The 16823-nt window shown below is 51.0% G+C and overlaps 2 protein-coding genes across 6 annotated transcripts in view; one reads left to right on the forward strand and one right to left on the reverse strand.

Moving 5' to 3' along the window:
* The window catches only part of LHFPL7 (LHFPL tetraspan subfamily member 7), a 10753-nt gene extending 5878 nt beyond the window's left edge, over nt 1-4875 (reverse strand). The window contains exons 1-2 of one of the 4 annotated variants that reach the window (XM_017865549.1): nt 4784-4875; nt 2583-2762 (exon numbers count right to left, since the gene is read on the reverse strand). In XM_017865549.1, the coding sequence (XP_017721038.1) occupies nt 2583-2655 (73 nt within the window). In that variant the 5' untranslated portion in view covers nt 2656-2762; nt 4784-4875. Of the gene's footprint in view, nt 1-2582; nt 2763-4755 lie in introns of all 4 variants that reach the window. The other 3 variants (XM_017865547.1, XM_017865551.1, XM_017865550.1) reach the window with 3 other exon arrangements.
* A 5745-nt stretch (nt 4876-10620) lies between these two features.
* KIAA1671 (KIAA1671 ortholog) overlaps nt 10621-16823 on the forward strand; it is a 272215-nt gene continuing 266012 nt past the window's right edge. The window contains exon 1 of one of the 2 annotated variants that reach the window (XM_017865552.1): nt 10621-10682. The gene's annotated coding sequence lies outside the window, so the exon portion shown is untranslated. The remainder of the gene's footprint in view (nt 10683-16823) is intronic. The other variant, XM_017865553.1, reaches the window with a different exon arrangement.

Consider the following 16823-nt stretch of genomic DNA (forward strand, 5'->3'; position numbering starts at 1 on the left):
TTTTTTTTTTTTTTTTTTTTTGAGACAGATTCTTGCTCTATCACCCAGGCTGAAATGCAGTGGTGCCACGTCAGCTCATTGCAATCTCTGCCTCCCAGTTTCAAGCGATTCTCCTGCCTCAGCCTCCCGAGTAGCTGGGACTAAAGGCACATGCCACCACACCTGGCTAATTTTTGTATTTTTAGTAGAGACGGGGTTTCACCATGTTAGCCAGGCTGCCAGGTGATATTATCTCATGTTTTGCATTCTGCCTTTTACTTTTGGACTGAAACAACATGGGTTTAGGATGCATTCATGTTGTCATGTGTACACCTGTTCTGCTTATCTTGGTTTGGGTTCCCTTGAAGCAGATCCCAAGGGCCTCACCTCCTAATATCAACCTTGGAGGTTAGGGTTTCAAAATATAAATTCTGAGCGGACACAAATATTCAGTCCATAGCAAGACTCTAGTGAGAATCTGTGAATGTGGTTTGATTTTGCATATATTTGTTCTTTTTTTTTTTTTTTTTGGCATGATACTGCTTTTCCAATGGAAATTCAAATGTTGGTTTTCTGTTTGTTTTGTTTTGAGATGGAGTCTTGCTCTGTCTCCAGGCTGGAGTGCAGTGGCACGATCTCGGCTCACTGCAACCTCCGACTCCCTGGTTCAAGGGATTCTCCTGCCTCAGCCTCCCGAGTAGCTGGGATTACAGGCACAAGCCACCACGCCCAGCTAATTTTTGTATTTTCAGCAGAGATGGGGGTTCACCATGTTGGCCAGGATGGTCTCAATCTCCCGACCTCGCGATCTGCCTGCCTCGGCCTCCCAAAGTGCTGGGATTACAGGCGTGAGCCACCATGCCTGGCCAAAATTCAAATGTATTTTAACAAAAAAGCAAGTCAGTGTAAAGTCAAGTCTTACTTAAATAATAATAGACATGGTTTCATGGCATGGTTGAGGCTGGAAGGTGATTTGCTAACAAACAGCCAATCCCGCCCTTGATGGCCAGAAAGGAAGCCTGAAAGGGTGAGCCTGCCCAAGGGCACTCAGGGTCAAAAGCAGCTGAGCTGCCAACCAGGCCAAGGGCACCTGGGCAGCTTTGCCAGGCCCCTGCCGTACAACCTTGGGTTTCACCTTGGCCAACTAAGCCCAGCCACCCACTAAACGTGGTGGGAATTCTGGGGTTGGAGGCCAACCAGCCACTCCACCATATCCCTGGTGCGGTACCTGGGGCAAGTGGCTCCATTGCTCTGGGCCTCAGTTTCTGCATCTGTACAAGATTATGAATCCCTTAATCTGGACTAGGGGTAGTGTTGGGATCAGTCAGTGGACAGGGTGATATGATGGAAAAAGGCAGAGAAGCCCAGATCCTCCCCTTCCCATCTATAGGAGTTTGGGCAGATGGCCTCACCTCTCTGGAAAATGGGAGTGAGGGTTGTTGTGAAGCTTCAAGGGGATACAGTGTGTGTGTGCGTGTGTGTGTGTGTGTGTGTGTGTTGCAGGGGGAGAGGCAGAGATAAACCTGGGCAAGTGCGTCTGGGTCAAGTTGCATGGGTTTTTTACCCTGAGATGAGAAAAACCTCGTGGCTGCTCGCCAGCAAGTGAAACGTGCTCCCTTGAGTGAGAGGACATGGTATTTTTTTGGTGTTTTTGTTTTTTTGTGTGTGTGTGTGTTGTTGCTGTTTTCCCTACACCAAAATCAGCCTCTCCTTTGGGTTGGCAAGATCCTGAGGGGTGTAATTCCAGCCAGGAAGCCTGGGAGAGCTGAATCCACTGAGGCCTATGATTGTGCCTCTCTCTGGCTGCGCTAGTGGCTGTCCAGGCGTTTCTCACCTTGAAAGGAGTTTTGTTCTCCAGATAATGCTCAATGTCACCTGGGAAAATCATGCCAACCGTCCAGGTGCCCAGAAACCTAAATGAGGCATTATAACCCGAAACCATATCCGACCAGGCTGCAATTAGCTGGAATCCACCTAAGGGAAGTTTGAAAGGGACTGAATATTTTCTCCTCTGGTTCAGTGCTTAACTTTTAATAGCAGTCAACAGTTTCTGGGCGCTCACTAGGCTTCAGTCTAAGCAATTGCATAGGTAAGCACTCATTACCTATAAGCCTTGTGGCCACCTGATGAGGTAGATACTATTATCACTGTTCCCATTTTACAGATGGCAAAACTGAGGCTCAGGAAGCAAGCCATAGAACTGAGACTCATACTTACGGAATCAAGCTCGGGTTCTGGGCCCTAAGCCCAAAGCGATATTAAGGATTTAATTTAAAGGCCAATGAACCCAGTGGCTTACTAGAGCTGCCCAGGGTTAGGGCGGGTCAACTCTCCTGACAGCCCTGCCCAAGGGGCACGGATGATTCCAGAGAAGCCACACGAAGGCAGAATCTCAGGAGGAGCAATGGGATTGGGAGTTTAGCGGTGGTTGCTAGGGACTTGATATGTCAAGCCAAGTTTCCTTCTTCTTCTGGCTTCTGTGTCTTTCTCTATAAACTGGAGGGGTTGATCAATCATTCATTCAACTTTAATGTGCCCAGCTCAGTGTGACTCCTTAACCCCCTACCCCCAGGATACAGCGGTGAACAGAAAGTAGTCCCCACCTTCAAGGAGCTTAGAGTTTTGTGGGCAAGACAGACCCACAAGATACAGCAATATGTCCATGTGCTCATCCATTCAACAAGTATTTATTGCATGTCTACAATGTTGCAGGAACTGTTCTGGGTCCTGGGGATTCAGCAGTGAGGAAAACAGACAAAGCCCCTCCTTATGGAACATAGACTCTGGAGGGAGAGAGACAGAGAGGAAATAAGCAAGTCAATATGTAATATGCTAGATGTCAATAAGTGCCCTAAAGAAAAATGAAGCGTTGGAGGGAGATAGCAAGTGATTGGGTAATTGGGGGATGGTCATGGAAAGCCCCATGAGAAGGTGACCTTTGAGCTGGGCCTGAAGAAGGTGATGGAGGGAGCCACATGGAGAGGTGTCAGAGGAATATTCCAAGCAGAGTGGGGAGCAGGTGCAAAGGCCCTGAGGTGAGTGTGCTCTTGGCACATTTGAGGATGCAAAGAGGCCCATGTGACTAGAAGAAATGAGGATAGGAAAGAGCGGTGGAACTTGCAGTAGAGATAAGGTCTTATTCTGTTGCCCAGGCAGGAGTGCAGTGGTGCAGTCACAGCTCACTGCAGTCTCAACCTCCTGGGGCTCAAGCAATCCTCCCACCTCAGCCTCCCAAGTAGCTGGGGCTACAGCAGGTATGCACCACCACGCCTGGCTAATTTTTTTTTTTTTTTTTAGAGATCTATCGCCAGGCTGGAGTACAGTGGCGCCATCTTGGCTCACTCCAACCTCTGCCTCTTGGGTTCAAGCGATTCTCCTGCCTCAGCCTCCCGAGTAACCTATGTGCCACCATACCCGGCTAATTTTGTATTTTTAGTAGAGACGGGTTTCTCCATGTTGGCCAGGCTGGTGTCGATCTCTTTTTTTTTTTGAGACAGAGTCTCGCTCTGTCGCCCAGGCTGGAGTGCAGTGGCACAATCTTGGCTCACTGCAAGCTCCGCCTCCCAGGTTCACGTCATTCTCCTGCCTCAGTCTCCCGAGTAGCTGGGACTACAGGCGCCCACCACCACGCCCGGCTAATTTTTTGTATTTTTAGTAGAGACGGGGTTTCACTGTGTTAGCCAGGATGGTTTCGATCTCCTGACCTCCTGATCTGCCCGCCTCGGCCTCCCAAAGTGCTGGGATTACAGGCATGAGCCACCACGCCTGGCCGAACCATCCTAGGTTTTCAAAAGACCACTCTGGCTCCTGGGTGGAGAACAGGCAGAAGGGAAGCAGAGGGAGAAGCCTTCAGAATGTGACTCATCAGTCAGACAAGAGACAAAGGTGGATGTGGATGGACGTTAAGGTAGGGGCAGGGGAGGAGGACAAAGAGTGGGCAGATTCTGGATCGATTTTGAAGGGCAAAGGTCAAGCTGATCAGATTTGCTAATAGAGAAGGTCTGGGGTGTGAGGCAAAGTGAAGAGGCAAGAATGCCTCTAGGGCTTTTGACCTCGAACAGAGAACTTGCAGAAGGAACAGGTTTACTAGGGCAGGTGGAGGTGGTGTCTGAGTGTGAGGTTGTGTAAGCAAACCTAGGACGAATTACGTACTGGCTCTGAGCCTCAGGTTCCCCATCTACAAAAGGAAGGTCAGTGGGACTTAACCCTTTGGAGGGTGATGCATTCCTTTGAAGATTATGATTTAAAACTGTGGATGTTGCCCCAGTGCGGTGGCTCACGCCTATAATCCCAGCACTTTGGGAGGCCAAGGCAGGCAGGTCACCTGAGGTCAGGAGTTCGAGACCAGCTTGGTCAATATGGCAAAACCCTGTCTCTACTAAAAATACAAAAATTAGTTGGGCATGGTGGTGGGCGCCTGTAGTCTCAGCTATTCAGGAGGCTGAGGCAAGAGAATCACTTGAACCTGGGAGGCGGAGTTTGTAGTGAGCCAAGATCACACCATTGCACTCCAGCCTGGGCAACAGAGCAAGATTGTCTCAAAAAAAACTCAAAAAAAAAAAAACCCCAAAACCACAAAAAAACAAAACTATGGATGTTTCCACATGCACTCTCACACGAGCAAGCATGCACAATAGCATGCATGCGCATACACACACACAAACACGCACACACAGTTGTATGTCATTTCAGAGGCTCATGGTCTCCCCGAAGCCCCTAACAGCCCCTGAGCAGTGCTTCATGCTATCCCAGTTTCCTTGCCTCCCCACTACTCACCTCAGGTCACTTTTCCCTCCAGACTCACCACACTTTAGGTCAAGACCCTCCAACGTGGCCAGCTCTGCTCAGGCTCCGGCTTTGGATCCACGTCTGTGACCTTGTAAAATTCTCCTTTCCTTTGGAGGAAGAATTTAGCTTGTAGAACAATGCCCGGGCACGCCTGATAAACTGGTCTGAGGGTGTGTGTGTGTGTGTGTGTGTGTGTGTGTGTGTGGTTTTTCCTTCCCACTTCCTTAAATCAATAGTTTTCACTCCAAGCTGCTGGGTAGGCTGAGCAAAGAGGGGAAAGCCAGCCCCAAGTGGGGCACAAGGGGAGGGTATAGTGTTTTCTGGGTAGGACAAGGCACCAACAGGGATTAACTGATCTATGATTAAACGCCAGGTGTAGGAAACCACAGATAGAATCTCAGGAGGAGAAATGGGATTGGGAGTTTAGAAGTGGCTGCCACTGTGTTCTCTACCTTTCTGCCCTCATAATTCTAGCCCAGGCAACTGATATGCATATTTCTCTGTATTTCTCATAGGACCTTCCCTGTGAGCTGTGAACTTCTCAATGTCAGGCACTGTGTCTTAAATATCTTTATCCTTAGCACAGAGTAGGTGCTGGTATTCTTTTGCTATAAGTGATAGAAGCACCACTCAAATAGACGTGAGAAATGTATTGGTTCACATAACTGAAAATTCTCTGGGATGGGCTTCAGGCACAGCGGGATCCAGGTAAATAAGCAATGTCTTCAGAACCTCTCTCTCTCTCCATCTCTCAGTTCTGTTTTCTGCTCAGTTGGCTTCACTCTCTAGGCGGATTCTCTCTAACAATATTGTCCTTTGGTGGCTCCAGGCTGACATTCCCAGACTCAGCAACCCCAGAGAAAAGAAAGCTTCTCTTTGCACACTATTGCAGCTAGTGTTGTGCTTAACACTCAACAGACAAACATGAATCCCATTCCCACCACCAGTCAATCATTGTGGCCAGGCAAATGGGATGCTCTGATTGGCCAGACCTACACCCTGTGTCCTAGGGTTGGGGGTTGAGGTTTGGAAAGTGAGGATCAAGTAAGGGTGTTGCAAGGCCTCACCCCCCTTGAAACTCCATGGATTGAGTGTAGAGGATGGGGTTCTTCTCTGGAGGAAAACGGAGATGCTGCTGGCAGAGGGGAGATGGCTGCTAGGAAGGTGAGAACACGAGACATCGCCTCAGTGTGCAGGAAATGCTAGCTTTTCCCTGTAGCTTAACAAATGAGCACATGGCAGTTGGTACTGTCGGAAGCAGGAGGTTCCCAGCCAGTTAGAGGCAGAAAATCTCAGTGAGGCCTGTGTCTCAGGCTTTACTCAAGTCCCAGCTCTGCCACCTCAGTCAGTGTGACCTGAGTTGGGGCATCTCTGCCTCCTTGGTCTCAGTTTCTCTACCTGTAAAATGAGGGCGTCTGGAGTGGTGGTTGCCAGGGTTTTCAAACCCCCAGTCACTCATTCAATTATTCATGTATTCATTTTTCCCCTTTCAATCAGTATGTGTTGAAGGGCACTGGAATTAGCCTAAACTGGATTTGGATTTCAGTTCTGGTGTTCACTTGCTGTATCAGGCTCGACTGATGCACCTTCTCAGGTGTGCTCAGCTGCGTCCTTCCCGGCCAGCCAGCAGCTCTGGACAAGATCAAGCCTCCTCTCACTTCTGCCTGCAGGTGGCTTGGGTCAGTTGCTGCAGCTACTGGGCCACCTAGGCCGGCATCTCCCGCTCTCATTCAAGCAGACTTGACCCACTTTAAGGGAGGGAGCCCTGGACCCTCCTCTTCTAGGCTCAGGTGAAGCCCTGTGTATGGAATTAGCTTCCCTTGGGGCTGTCTGCAGGCACAGATAACACAGTTGGGCCAACGGTGACTAATCATGGACAGGGGATGGGAGGTGCCAGCCAACAAAGTCTTTGCCCTTCCTTCATCCTTTCCATGGTCTGTTTCATGTGGCTTCTGTAGCCAGCCTAGTAAGGCATCTCTTATATTTGCTCTTCCTCTTCCCCTGCCTTGAAATCCCCTTCCCTTCACCCTTACTGAGTTGGATTTTATCCCTAATAAAGTATTAGCGCATAAAATTTGTCTTGGGCTCTGTTTTCCAGGGAGCCAGGCTGAAATACTAGCTGTGTGACCTTGGGCAACTTACTTAACCTCTCTGAGCTTCAGATCCTTCATCTGTAAAAGGTAGATAATAATAGAGCATCTCAGCAGGGCACAGTGGCTCATACTTATAACCCCAATACTTTGGGGGATTGAGGCGGGTGAATAGCTTGAACCAGGAGTTCAAAACCAGCCTGGGCAACACAGCAAAATCCCATCTCTACAAAAATACAAAAATTAGCCAAGCATGGTAGTGCACACCTGTAGTCCCAGCTGCTCGGGAGCCTGAGGCGGGGGTATGGCTTGAGCCCAGGAGGGCGAGGCTGTGTAGTGAGCCAAGATTGTGCTATTGCACTCCAGCCTGGACGACAGAGCGGGACTCTGTCTTGAAAAAAATTAAGTAATAATAATAATAATAGAGCACATCTTATAGGTTGTTGTGAGGTTTAACGAGATAGCACAGGCAAAATATTTGGCTGAATAAATGATAACCTTCATTAGTATCATTACCATGAACCAAACGCTGGATTCCAGCATGTGAAAACATTTATGCAACGTTGAACTTCATGAATATTTATTGGGTGTCAGCTCTGTTTCAGGTACTACGCTAGTCTCTTTCCACAAGGACCTCACAGCCTAGAAAGTGAGTGAAAAGTAATTGGGCAATGATACTACAGTGTGATCAGAACTTTAATGGGTGAGGGCACCAGCCCCAGATTCTGCAACATCTAATCCGTTTTGGTGGTTAGGGATGGCTTCTTGGAGGAACTGATGTGGAAGCTAAGATCTCAGGGACATTTAGTTGTTAACCAGATGATGGGGAGGCAGAAGGCAAAGACTTCCTGGTGGGGGTAATGGCATGGGCATAGGACTAGTGTTGAGGGAAAACATTTCAAAGAACATATTGGCTCTTACACTGAAGATGGAGATAAATTTTAGGAAAAACAAAATGGATAAATATGCACCAACGAAAATGCACGAACATGGTCTTTGCAAGGAGTGTGTGGTGTGTAGGGCTATACTGTTCAATATGGTAGCCAGGGACACATGTAGATTTTAAAATTTATACTAATTAAAATTAAATAAAATGTAAAATTTAGTTCCTCAGTCTCCCTGACCTCATTTTAAGTACTCAGTAGTCATCTGTGGCTAATGTTGGACAGTGCAGATATAGAACATCTCCACCGTTGCAGCAAGTTCTACTGGCAGGGCTGACAGAGACTAATCAGGACAGACTTCCTGGAGGAGGGGACAGAAGACTGCAAAGAAAGGGTTCTGGGAAAATCCCTGGGAAGCACTGTGCTCTATTCTTAGAAAAAGAAAAGCCAGGGCTGGGAGTGGTGACGTCGGGGGAGGGAGGGGTGTTGCTTCTGGAAACAGTGTACAACCTGACACCTCTTTGGTCAGGGTCCACCTCTGGGTATGTGCGAGCTGGCATCTCTCACCTAGGCGGGAAGACAGAGGAATGCAAGGGGAACCAGCTAAGGCGGGGGCTGAACCAGGAAGTCCTGCCCCTTCTGGGTCCAGGTTCAGGAGGACTCTGGGAGTTGTAGTTCAGCACTTCTGCAATCCCCTTAAAAGCTTGACAGGGGTGGAAGAGCTGACACCAGGCCTGGGCTGGGCATCTCTTGAGGCGGAGAGTAGGGTTGATCGTCAGGGCTGGGGACGTGTCTGGGTCTGAGTCTCCATGGGGGGTGGCAGGAGGATGACTGTCTTGTCCCCTCCCATCCTTATGTTCTGGAATGGAGAGGAGATGCCAAGGTGGAAGCCTGCATTGGCTGAGGAGCTGAGAAACATGGAACATTCTGTTAATCAGAACCCCCAGCCTACACATTCTGTTCATGGAGATTTGCCCAGGAGAGACAGGAAGTTCCCATAAGGTTAGGGAGGAGGGGCAGCAGATGCATGTCATTAGCTGTTGGTCATTCACGCACTTAGCATATATTCTTTGAGCACCTGCTGTGTGCCAAGCCCTGTTCTAGGCACTGGCAATCAGAGGTGCCCAGAGAGACAGAAGTCCCTTCCCCCAGGAGGTCTAGAGAGAAGAGCAGACAATCAACAATGATTTGCCTTTGCTGGTGTAACATACACGTCATGTAAAAGCCTGACTTAAGTGGATTTTGAAGGATTTTAAGTTTCAATCCAGCCGTTCCTGGTCTCCTACTCACAGACTTCTCTCTGGAAGTGGTAGTCATCTGTAAAAGCGACTGGGTTTGATCATTTTGATGACTGTACTCAAGATACACAGATGATAAGGAGAATGTCCTGAGACATGAGACCTCATGGGACCTCTGCCCCCCAATTCCTGGGTTCCAGCACTGTACACAAGTCAGTTGGGGGTTCTCAGGCTGCTGTTTGGTAAACAGGGTTTACCCTGTCTGGGTCTGAGGGTGATGATCAGACCTTCAACAGGGTTGTAGTGCAAATGGTGTGGAACAGGAGCTGCCCTTGTTTTTTACACACACCCAACAACTTAAGAGCAAAATGAGGCAAGAAGTCTCCCCACCAATCCTCCTGAAGCCACACAACGTGATGTCCCTTTCTTTTCTCTTTTTCTTTCTTTCTCTTTTTTTATTTTGAGACGGAGTCTTGCTCTGCCGCCCAGGCTGGAGTGCAGTGGCGCGATCTTGGCTCACTGCAATCTCCACCTCCCGGGTTCAAGCCATTCTCCTGCCTCAGCCTCCCGAGTAGCTGGGATCACAGGCATCCGCCACCACGCCCAGCTAATGTTTGTAATTTTTAGTAGTGACGGGGTTTCACCATTTTGGCCATGCTGGTCTCAAACTCATGACCTCAGGTGATCCACCCGCCTCGGTCTCCCAAAATGCTGGGATTACAAGCCACCGCGCACAGCCTGTGATATCCTTTTCTTTCTCAGCTTTATTGAGGTCTATCTTGCTTATAATAAAGGCACATTGATTTTAGGTCCTCCAGTTATTTATGCTCTGTACATTTCCCATAGGAGCACATGTCACAGATTCAACTTGATATACTCGTGAAATTATTTGTTTCAACATCTGTAAGCTGCACAACAGCCTGGATTTTGCCAGCTGCCCACCACTGGGTCTCCAGCACCTGGCATGCAATAGGTGCTTAATAAAGATCTGCTGAATGAAATAAGTAAAGGATAACAGAACAGGTATTTTCTTTCAGAGGCGACTTCCTACGATTCTCTCAACTTGTCCACAAGTTCCTATACCCATTACCCCACAACACAATGGCAGGAGGATTCGCACACAGTAGGCGCCCCAGCGAATTCTCGGGTGCAGTCCCCTTGCTTGGCGCGAGGAGCCGCCAGCACCGCACACAGACCTTGTCCGCCCCCGGGCCGGCATCAGCAGCCCAGGCAAGTCAATGCGCCCACATTTATGGAGCACCTCCTGAATTTCTGGGTTGCATTAGGCTCTCGCGGTCGCCGGCTGGGCAGCGGGTCGGTGCCGGTGGCGGGGAATCCTGGCTGGTGACTGGGGAACATCCAGGGGACGCGGGAGAGGACCGGGAGCAAAGTTCCCAGTTGGACAGAGCGGGGTCGGGCCTCGAGGGGCGGGAGCGCTTCCGGCAGAGGTGTCCAAGCGAGTCGTGACCTCTGACCCGCCGGAGAGGTCCCAGGCTCAGGCGCCACTGCCGACTCGGGTCCTGCTGGCTCTGCTCCCCTCCGCGCAGGCGCGGCCGGCCGCAGTTCCCATGGTGACGGGGGCGCGTCCCCGCCCAAGGCCCCGCCCCCAGCAGGCTAGGCTGCGCGGGTCTGCGGGCTCAGCGGGCAGGTGCCGCGGGCTGCGGGCAGGTGGCGGCGCGGCGCGGGCTGGCGGTAGCTCCACGGTAGGTTGCGCAGCGGCTGTGGGGAGTGGGGGCCGGCTGGTCGCCTCCTGTACCCGGCCGGCGAGGTAGCTGGGGGTGACGGCGGCGGGCGAGGGCCGCCAAGTTTCTGCCTGGCCGAGTCCCCGGGAGAAAAGTTGGCAAAGTTGACTGGGGAAGAGGCGGGGACCGGGAGGATTTCCCCAGACTCCGGGTCTGCGGGGAGGGAGGATCCCGGTTTGGGAGACGGGGAATCCGTCTCCCGAGACTTGGGAGTGGATCCCGCGGGAAGATCCCGCACAGGGCAACCAATGGATCACGTGCCACCCGGTTGGCGACTTGGGAGTCGATCCCTGCAGGGGATCGGGCGCTGGAGGCCTGGGGTCCCACCGGATCCCCAGTCAGGGGTGACGGCGGAGGGTGATTCAGAACTGGGAGCGAGAGGATCAATCTCCTCCCACGCCAGCCTGAGCCTTGGGAATGGATTCAGAGAGATCCGGTGGCCGGGAGCTGAGGGATCGCTGGAGATCTGGGTTACTCAGCCTGAAGCTGCTAGGGTCTGGACATCTGTGCGGGTTGGAGGCCCCGGAGGTGGACAGTGGGAAGCTAGGGCGGCGAGTGAGCCGGAGTCCGGGTCGAGGGGAGCCCGGAGGACCCCGGGGTGGTTCGGGGGGCGTGAGAAGGGCGGCGCGCGGGGCCCCTCGGACGCGGAGGCTCTGGACGCGTCCTCCCGGCCTGGCCTGCGCCCCGCTCCGCTCGTCTTTCCAGGGCGGAGGCGCCCTGATGAGATTAAGCCTCAGTCCCCCTGTTCCCAGGCAGGCCCGCGTGATCCCCGCCCCGATGGCTGCGAGGCCCACCCGGTCTTACGGGTGGGGCCCCCGGGATGGGAAGCGGCTCGTTGACCCCCACCAGAGCCAGAGCTTTTCACGCCCTCCTGGCACACACTTGCCTGGGAGTGGGGGCGCCGCGCCTTAATACCCTGATCTTCGTCCAGTCCCGGAGCAGGCGTGTAACCTCCGCCGCGCGATGCCTAGGTGGCCAGGGCTTCCTGCCTGCCGGGACTGAACTTTCTGTAGCCAGGAGCAGCCATTATTTTTTGGAAGGGAAAAGACTGTACCTGTTGCACAAAGAAAAACACTTTCTTTGCACCTTCTTTGTGACCTTGGGCAAAACACTTATCTGAGTCCAGATAGGGACCTTCTGGGCAAAATGAGCTTGGCCTAGGAGGGTCTGCATCCTCCTTCTTCTAGGAGGCTGGCAGGATGGATCGGAATGAAGGGTATGAAACAGGTAGGGGCTCTATAAGTATCAGTGCCTCCCTCAGTCTATGGCCTCTCCTTTCCCATGCCCCATCCCCTGTGCTTGCCTTAACAGTATCTAAAGATTCCAGAAACCCTACTTGCTGTCTTTGAAACTGCAGGATTAGAGAGCTATTTAGCTTGACCTTTCTTCCAAATGGGTTAATTGCCCCTCTGATCCCCCCTTGCAGAGAGAAGCTCTGAGGTTTGGCTAATGAGTAACCAGGACATTTGGACAAGGCTTCTCCCTTGGCCTGGCTTTCCCTCTGCGAATCCATCAAGGTTTCTGGACAAACGTGTGTGTACCCCCAGACTCTGGCGCCTCCCTTCCTTCCTGTTGCAGCCAGGGACAGTTCCCGAGGAATTTGTACAGACACAAGCCCAGATCTTGGTGGTTCTGGCAGGGGGATCCTTTTAAAGGATTTGCATGCTTGTCAAGGGTGCAATTAACCAAGAGAAGTGCAGAGTTTCAATGCAGTGTCTGGGCATATATTTCAGCTGGGCATATGAACTGGCTGGCTCCATTAACCAGCATGTATTGAGCACCTATGTCAGGAGCACTGTAGAAATGGTGTGGCCTAGGGCAACTCAGGATCTGTCCTGTTAGAGTTCTTTTCCAGCTATAGAGCAGTCAGCTTGCCCTGCAGTCTAGTACTGATTCTTGATGTTGGGGATACAGTTCTCACCCTAGGTTCAGAGGCTGGAAGCTGCCCCTACCCCCATGGAGGTCCTACGGGCTGTTTTGTTTGTTTGTTTGTTTGTTTTGTTTTGTTTTGTTTTTTTGAGATGGAGTCTCGCTCTGTAGCCCAGGCTAGAGTGCAATGGCGTGATCTCGGCTCACTGTAACCTCCCCCTCCTGGGTTCAAGCGATTCTCCTGCCTCAGCCTCTGGAGCAGCTGGGATTACAGAGGCCTGCCATTCTGCCTGGCTAATTTTTGTATTTTTAGTAGAGACATGGTTTCACCATGTTGGCCAGGCTGGTCTCAAACTCCTGACCTCAGGTGATCCTCCCGCCTCAGCCTCCCAAAGTGCTGGGATTACAGGCGTGAGCCACCGCACCCAGCCTCACAGGGATGTTTTATATGTGCATTCATTCATTTATTTATCATTTGTTCCTTCAACAAATATTTCAAGACACTGTATCAAAGATGAGGCTAGCAGCCACATCCTTAAGGGGATACTTTATGCCCTGAAAGTCTTTGTGAACATAGGCACTTGTCTGGAAGGGGAGAACCATGATCATAGGAGGAGGGGCTGATGCCTTTGGCTGTGAGGAGGGATAGGGGTCAGAGAGTTTAGTTTTCTCTACAGTCAGTGGGAAGAGGTTGGTGTTAATGGACTGCAGAAGTGGAACAGCTTGTGCAGAAGCCTGGAGGTAGGGGAGTGCCTAGGGTGTTGACTGGGGCCAGGCCAGCCATGCTTAGTGGTTTGGACTTTATTCCTGGGGTGTGGAGTGCTGTGGATCACAGTGAAAGGGTCTCTGCAGGTGAGAGGCAGGGTCAGATGTGTGTTTTGGGAAGCTTGCCCTGGCTGGTGTGGGGAGGCTGGATGATTGGAGGATCATGCCAGGAGGCTGGGGGCCAGTAAGCAGGCTGCAAAAAAAATCCAGGTGAGAGGCCAGGCGCGGTGGCTCACGCCTGTAATCCCAACACCTTGGGAGGCCAAGGTGGGCAGATCACGAGGTCAGAAGATCAAGACCATCCTGGCTAACATAGTGAAACCCCATCTCCACTAAAAATACAGAAACAAAAAATTAGCCAGGCATGGTGGCGGGTGCCTGTAGTTCCAGCTACTTGGGAGACTGAGGCAGGAGAATGGCGTGAACCCGGGAGGTGGAGCTTGCAGTGAGCTGAGATCACGCCACTGCACTCCAGCCTGGGCCACAAGAGCGAAACTCTGTCTCAAAAAAAAAAAAAAAAAAATCCAGGTGAGAGACTATGGTGGACTGGACGTAAAGACCAATGGTGTGCAAGGGTGCTCACTGACAACTTTGACACTGATCAGTGTTACATTTAGAGAGCCACTCACTTTGAAGATCCTTTCCTCAAGGTGGGTGTAACAATCTACCTGGGGGAAGGAAACCCCTCAGTACTGAATTCAGTTTAGCAAACCTTCTTTAGAACCCTCTGTCTGCCTGTTCAGGGGTAGCCATAAACCATGCCAGTCCTCAAGGACTTCCTGTGGGGAGACGTGGGGCATATTATTCCCATTTCACTGATGCAGGCCTCTGTCGCATAGTGAGGTCTTTGCCAGGCAGCAGTGGCAAAGCAGGAATTTGAACTCACTTCCAACTTGCAACTAGTGGATATTTGGGTTCAGGTTAAGCAGTAGGGAAGCAACAGAGGAAGGTGGGTTTGAGTTGGGTGTAGAAGGGGTAAATCGAAGGAGCCTTCCAGGAGGAGGCAGGGATGGAAGGGAGGGAGCCAGCCAGCCAGGCGCAGTGGCTCATGCCTGTAATTCCAGCACTTTGGGAGGCTGAGGCGGGCGGATCACAAGATCAAGAAATAGAGACCATCCTGGCTAACAAGGTGAAACCCTGTCTCTACTAAAAATATGAAAACAAAAAATTAGCTGGGTGTGGTGTTGGGCACCTGTAGTCCCAGCTATTTGGGAGGCTGAGGCAGGAGAATGGCGTGAACCCGGGAGGCGGAGCTTGCAGTGAGCCACGATCGCGCCACCGCACTCCAGCCTGGGTGACAGAGCGAGGCTCCATCTCAAAAATAAATAAATAAATAAATAAATAAATAAATAAATAAATAAATAAAAATAAAAAAAGAAGGGAAGGAGTGAGTCATCCAGAGATACTCCAGGCAAACCCTGGCCCTGCTGTCTCCTGGCTGTGGCCTTGGGCATGGTTGTGGTTTTGAGACTCGACTTCCCTATCTGTAAAAAGGGCTCATGATAGGGTATTCCCATTCTCAAAGGGCTGTTATGTGAGTTTGACGAAGCAGTGCATGGACAGGGCTATGCCCAGTGTCTATGCTCTGTAAGGGGTGGTGTGATTATTATTGCTATAGCCTGTCACCAGGATAAGTTCCAGGTGTGTGGTGCTTTGCTCAACCTGATGTGTGCATGTGTGTGTTAGGGGGAGAGAGGGAGTGACCCACAGGTGACACTTGAGTCTTAAAGGATGAGTAGGAGGGAGGGCTGGGGACATTCCAGGCAGAAGCAACAGCACTGGCAAAGGCATAGATCGCCTGGAGAACTGCAAGCTAATTGATATACCTAGAATTCAGGGTGTGCTGAATGAATAAAAGTTAGACTATAGAGAGCAAAAATTCCTTTTTTACCCCAGACAGTCCCTGGATTTCTAAACCTGAAGGCTTTGGCAGGTTTGGGGCAGAGAGGAGGGCAGGAGCATCCCTGTCCAGGAGTTCACACTCCTTCTTCCACTCACCTATCCAGATTATAGGAGTGTGAACCTACACAAGCCGTGTCCCCCTGGGACCTCATTTTCTTCCTCTGTAAAATGGGAGTACTGGGGAGAATGTAGGTAAAGCACATAGTGCATCAGAGCAGAGCCGTTAAGCCAGAATCTGGGCTAAGCTCTTTTGTTCCCCCCGCTTTTTTTTTTTTTTGAGACGGAATTTTGCTCTTACTGCCCAGGCTGAAGTGCAATGGCACGATCTCCGCTCACTGCAGCCTCCGCCTCCCGGGTTCAAGTGATTCTCCTGTCTCAGCCTCCCAAGTAGCTGGGATTACAGGCATGTGCCACCATGCCCGGCTAATTTTGTTATTTTTAGTAGAGATGGGGTTTCTCCATGTTGGTCAGGCTGGTCTCAACTCCCGACCTAATGTGATCCACCCAACTCGGCCTCCCAAAGTGCTGGGATTACAGGCACCCGGCCCCCTTTTTTTTTTTTTAATATATATATTGTACAACAAACCCAGGTGGTGCTTGTTTTCGAGACCCTCGACTTTGCAGTTCATGAAACTGAGGCTTCAAGAGGTTATTGATTTGCTGCGAGGTCACGCAGCTGGAAAGTGGAAGAGCTGGGATTTGAACCCAAAGCTGTCTGCCTCAAAGCCATGCCCTTCCCACTTCCGTGGCTCCCAACACAAGGAGGGGTGCTTCTGCCTATTCTCACTACTCAAACTGCTGCCGTTTAAAAAGAAGCTAAGGCCAAGTGCAATGGCTTCCGTCTGTAAGCCCAGCGCTTTGGGAGGCTGAGATGGGAGGATTGCTTGAGCCCAGGAGTTTGAGACCAGCCTGGGCAACATAGCGAGACTCTGTCTCTGAAAAAACAATTTAAGGCCGGGTGCGGTGGCTTATGCCTGTAATCTCAGCACTTTGGGAGGCCGAGGTGAGCGGATCACCTGAGGTCAGGAGTTCGAGACCAGCCTGGCCAACATGGTGAAACCCCGTCTCTACTAAAAATGCAAAAACCAGCCAGGCGTGGTGGCAGGCACCTGTAATCCCAGCTACTCGGAAGCCTGAGGCAGGAGAATCGCTCGAACCTGGGAGTTGGAGGTTGTGGTGACCTGAGATCATGCCATTGCAATCTAGCCTGGGTGACAGAGAAAGACTCTGTCTAAAAAAAAAAAAAAAACAAACTTTAAAAATTAGCCTGGGCCGGGCGCGGTGGCTCAAGCCTGTAATCCCAGCGCTTTGGGAGGCCGAGACGGGCGGATCACGAGGTCAGGAGATCGAGACCATCCTGGCTAACACGGTGAAACCCCGTCTCTACTAAAAAATACAAAAAAAAAAAAAGACAAAAAAAAAAAAAAAAAAAAAAAAAATTAGCCTGGCGGTCAGGTGCAGTGGCTCATGCCTGTAATCCCAGCACTTTGAGAGGCAGAGGCAGGCGAACCACCTGAGGTCAGGAGTTCAAGACTAGCCTGATCAACATGGAAAAACCCTGTCTCG

Source organism: Rhinopithecus bieti, unplaced genomic scaffold (assembly GCF_001698545.2).
Source record: "Rhinopithecus bieti isolate Rb0 unplaced genomic scaffold, ASM169854v2 scaffold_82929, whole genome shotgun sequence".
Lineage (NCBI taxonomy): Eukaryota > Metazoa > Chordata > Mammalia > Primates > Cercopithecidae > Rhinopithecus > Rhinopithecus bieti.